Source organism: Solanum stenotomum, unplaced genomic scaffold (assembly GCF_019186545.1).
Source record: "Solanum stenotomum isolate F172 unplaced genomic scaffold, ASM1918654v1 scaffold3716, whole genome shotgun sequence".
Taxonomy (NCBI): Eukaryota; Viridiplantae; Streptophyta; class Magnoliopsida; order Solanales; family Solanaceae; genus Solanum; species Solanum stenotomum.
In genome coordinates this window covers 1-5,106 of record NW_026034277.1, presented here as the reverse complement: position 1 = coordinate 5,106, position 5,106 = coordinate 1, and the positions used below count along the sequence as shown (strand labels likewise).

At 31.9% G+C, this 5,106-nt stretch overlaps 1 protein-coding gene across 1 annotated transcript; it reads left to right on the top strand.

Moving 5' to 3' along the window:
- Positions 1–3,838: 3,838 nt before the first annotated feature.
- LOC125852564 (probable protein phosphatase 2C 15) lies at positions 3,839–5,102 on the top strand (the record flags this gene model as incomplete). Its single annotated transcript, XM_049532286.1, has 3 exons — positions 3,839–4,192; positions 4,705–4,876; positions 4,975–5,102. Coding segments are annotated over exons 1-3 (513 nt in total), but the record flags the coding sequence as incomplete, so codon positions are not given.
- Between the last annotated feature and the right edge of the window lie 4 nt (positions 5,103–5,106).

Sequence of the window (5,106 nt, the reverse complement as noted above, 5' to 3'; positions counted from 1 at the left end):
TTTTAATGTTGAAAAAGTTTTAGGCAAAATCCTTCCACTTGAAGAAAATATATTGAGTATACTTTAAAAAGTATTATTATTGGGAAAATGCATAAGTACCCCCAGCCTATGCCCAAAATCCCTGAGACACACATAATCTTTACTAAGATCCTATTATTCCCCGAACTTATTTTATATATAATTTTCTACCCCTTTTCGGCCTACGTGGCACTATCTTGTAGGCCCAGCGCGTGTTGACAGTTTTTTCAAGAATAGTGCCACGTAGGCCGAAAAGGGGGTAGAAAATTATATATAAAATAAGTTCAGGGGTGGGGATAATAGGACTTTAGTAAAGATTAGGTGTATCTCAGAGATTTTGAGCATATATTGGGGGTACTTATGCATTTTCCCATTATTATTCAATGATAACTTATAATTCCTATAATGAGTAGCAAATAATAGGTTTCAATTTTCAATTGGATAAATACCAATTGGAAGCCATAATTATTTCATTATTAGTCTTGTAAAGTAAACTTCCTTTTAAGTATTAAAGTACACTCAATATCTGTTATCATATCAAGAATTATTGTAAGATGAATATACACTTTTTTTTTTCAATCACTCTGTTCAAATCTTAGAAAGCGTTTTTTATACCACGCTAATTCGAATTAATCAAACCAGAATATTTTTTATATGTTTATAAAATATATTTTTTCTAATTCGACGTTCGGTATCTGCATTGAGTCCGATTAAACATGAGTTCACGTCAAAAAGTTCCACATTAATTGAAAGGTAAAACTCTCTCTAACAAAAACAATTTTATTCTAAAACTCAAACTCGAAACATCTGATTAAGAATGAACCAATACTCATAAAGTATAATTTATGGAGAGGTTGTGACTTGTGATCTATACTTTTGTTTTTATTGGATGTCCACTTGCTTTTTAAGTCTTATTCCTTAGAATTAAACTAATAATAATCTTTTAACATTCCTTTGGTCCCATGACATTCACTTTTTCATATCCTACTTGCTTCTTAAGGCTTCAAACTACAACCACAATTATGAAGAAAAAAAAATCAACATCACTTTCTTTTTGCTCAATTTATTGATTGTTTCAAAAAAAAAAGTATCGATTTAACCTATTTCACGTCCAATAAAATTGATAATTAATAATTAGTCACTTGGTCTAGAGACAATGAAGGAACTTGCTTATGCTTTAATTAGATGATCCATCTCAATAGGGGCTCGATTCTCCTTAGACACATATCAAAAAGCTTACACGGAGTATGTTATTGTTATTTGTTTGTTTGTATAATTTACCCTTATTTATTAAATGTTTCTTAAGAATTGAACGCTATTAGAAGTAGTTCTTCAATACAATGATATAGTTGGAAACAATTATTATTTCTTTTTTTGAATTTCTAAAACGACAATCATTTTAGGATATCTTTTCTTGATAAAAAGGATGAGGGAGATTTTTTTATTTATTTAGAGAATATGTTTTTTTTTAAATGGTTATATTTCAGAAAATATTTTCAATCATACAAATAACCACAATTATATTTCCATTTTGTTCTAAACTTATTTTATTTTTTAAAAATAAAAGCACATGGTAAAAGGTGTCAAAATCCTTCTGCTTGTGTCTGATGTTTCATATCACATGCCTTTTACCAATAGTTTACCTTATTCTATTTTTTTTTTAATTTGATATTTCGTACTCGCTTCGAATCAAATATATATAAATAACTACTCCCTCTGTCTCAATTTATGTGACTTACTTTTCTTTTTAGTCAGTCCCAAAAAGAATGACACATTTCTATATTTAGTAACAATTTAACTATAAAATGTCTATTTTACCCTTAATGAAATGATTTACAGCCACATAAATTTCTATCATTCATTTTGGACCACAAGTTTTAAAAGTCTTATTTTCTTTCTTAAACTCCGTGTCGAGTCAAACTACCTCACATAAAATGGGACAGAGGGAGTAATATTTTCATTATGAAATTGCAAAATAATCACCTATTACATAATTTCAAGACATTTTAATGAGGTTTCACAGGTAAAAAGTGACTACCCCACATTATTACTATATTAAAAACGCTTTACAAAATTTACAACTTCTTCTATTCAAGAAATTTCAAAACATAACATAAAGTTCCACACGTGAAAAGTGGCTAATCCATGCTATTATACTAAATTAAAAACACTAATGTACCAAGGACGATTCGGTTAAAAGGTTCGATCTGCTAGCTTTTGCCATTAGTTTCGACCTTTCAGATTTGATTAGTCCATAAATATGTCTTAAAATCTTGCTTTATCTAAGGACAAATGACCAAATATATCGTTGAATTCTTCAAAATGAATTTAGTTTTACCCTCTATTACGTTTTTTGTTAAAAAATAATCTATCATTACTAAAATAGTTAAAAAATACACATATTATAAAGTTTAAATCTTGAATTTGTCTTGTTAAATAAATAAAGCTTATATCTGTACCAAGAAGTCGGTAAAACGAACAGAAAATACAAGCAAAAAAAAAGTTCATTGTACCTCTTTCACTTTCCATTGTCTTTCTTCAACAGAAAAAAGGGTCAGTGCTTTTTGAAAAAAGATTACATTTTTATGTAAATTATTTTGTTAATTACTCTTAAAAGATTATATCTTTGTTTAATTTGATAGCATTTGTTTATTCATGTGAGATTTATGTATATAATATTCAAGAATGTTTGTTTATTTTGAGGAAAAAAAATACTTTTTTAAGTAATGGGTATTTTGATGGTGATTTATTACAGTTCATATCTTGTCAGCAATCCGCGTTTTTTTGTTTGTTTTTTAGTTTTTTGTATTAAATTTGTAAACTTGGAGTGAAATTCTTTGTCTCTGTAGTCACTATCAGATCTGCATTTTGGTTTTGTTTGTGGGGGAAAACATAGTAAGTTAAAAAGGCATTGTCTTTATGAGGTAATATCCAAGTTTTTTTTGGGTGTGTGTGTGGTGGAATTTGGGCTATTTTAAAACCGGAGTCAAATGGAATGAAATTGGTAGGAGATTCTTGAAGTTTTGGTGTTGTTTATGTGTTTGTTTTGGTGTGATGGGATTTGGGGATCAAGTTTTGAGCTTTACGAGAGTGTTTATTTGGGAATGATATTGTTAAGGGGTTCTTGAAGTTTCATGTTGTTTGTGTGTTTGTTTTGGTGTTTTTGTTGTGTGTGATTGGATTTGGGGATAAAGTTTGAAACTTTGGGAGGGTTCTTATTTGGGAATCAAATTGTTTGGAGGTTCTTGAAGTTTTATGTTGTTTATGTATTTATTGTAGGTGTTTTTGTGGTTGAATTCGGGGATCAAGTTTGGAACTTTGGGAGAGTTCTTGGTAGTGGAAGTGTTAGGAGCTTTGTGAAGTTTCATGTTGTTTATGCATTCGTTCTAAGTGTTTTTGTGGTTTAATTGGGGGATCAAGTTTGAAACTTTGGGAGAGTTCTTCTTAAGGAATGAAATTGTTTGGAGGTTCTTGAAGTTTCATGTTGTTTGTGTGTTTGTTCTGGTGACTTTGATGTGTGTGATTGGATTTGGGGATCAAGTTTGAAACTTTGGGAGAGTTATTATTTGGGAATGGAGTTTGGAGGTTCTTGAAGTTTGATGTTGTTTATGTACTTGTTCTAGTTGTTTTTGTGGTTGAATTTGGGGATCAAGTTCGAAACTTCGGGAATGAAATTGTTTGGAAGTTCTTGAAGTTTCATGTTGTTTATGTGGTGTATGATTGGATTTGGGGTTCAAGTTTGAAGCTTTGGGATAGTTCTTATTTGGGAACTTTGAGGTTGTCAGGGAGTAAATGTTTGTTGGATCGAATAAACTGATTAAGAATAGAAGTGATCTCAGGATTAAAAGAAAAGAAGAACGTGGGAGGTTCATATTCTCCGGATTCGACTATAAGAAGGTATAAGTTTCAACGTCGTGGTGGAATTAGGGAGATTTAACTTGGAATAGTTTGTAGGTCGAAAATGGGGTCAAGAGAAGAGAGGCATAGATTTGATCATGATCTTGTGCCATTAGCAGCACTGATAAGCAGAGAATTGCGGAATGAAAAAATGGAGAAGCCAACTGTAAGATATGGATGTGCAGCTCAGTCTAAGAAAGGTGAGGATTATTATCTGATGACGACAGATTGCCAGAGAGTTCAAGGCAATCCTTCATCTACCTTCTCTGTGTTTGCGGTATGTATTTCTCCATTTTTTTTACATCAAACTCCATCTTTCACCACATTAATTGGGGTCGATATGTGAATTTTTGTATCAATTTCACTCAGTTTCAGGTTCATTGCACCCTGATACATTTATCCATTTCTCCATCTTTCTACTAGACAAACTTGTCGTCTTAATCAATCGATTACATGTAAAATTTCCAGTCTTTCTTGCATTGTTTCCATACACCTATTAATCCAGTCTGATGTCACCCATTCTAGCTATAGGCCATTTACAATCATTATTTGGATTTATTCAGTAGAATTGTTTTTTAAAGTTGGACTAGTGACTGAAGGTTGATGGTCTTGTCACTGTATTTGTTTTGTATGTTCCATAGTGTTCAAGTATTGATATGGTTCAATATTACTTTTGGGACCAAAATTGTTTGCTGGTCGAATTTTATGTGTGGTTCAGCTGATATGATGGTCCTTGCAGCTAGATTCTTCAGTTGATTAATTTTCCATTGTAATTCTTCTTTCCGTCAGATCTTTGATGGACATAATGGGACAGCAGCAGCAGTGTTCTCAAGGGATCATTTACTAAATCATGTTTTGGGTGCTATTCCTTGTGGACTCGGAAGGGATGAGTGGCTTCATGCTTTGCCTCGTGCACTAGTTGCAGGGTTTGTGAAAACTGATAAGGAGTTCCAGAGTAAAGGCATGAAATTTGTGCTTTCTGCATTTCACTTTCTAGTTATTATTTTCATTTCACGCTTCAATAGTGCTAATTTTATATGCCTTCATTTGTCACTACAGGACAAACATCTGGAACTACAGCTACATTTGTGATAGTTGATAGATGGACTGTGACAGTTGCGTCTGTTGGAGATTCCCGCTGCATTTTGGATACTCAGGGTGGTGCTGTTTCAGAATTAACTGTAGATCATA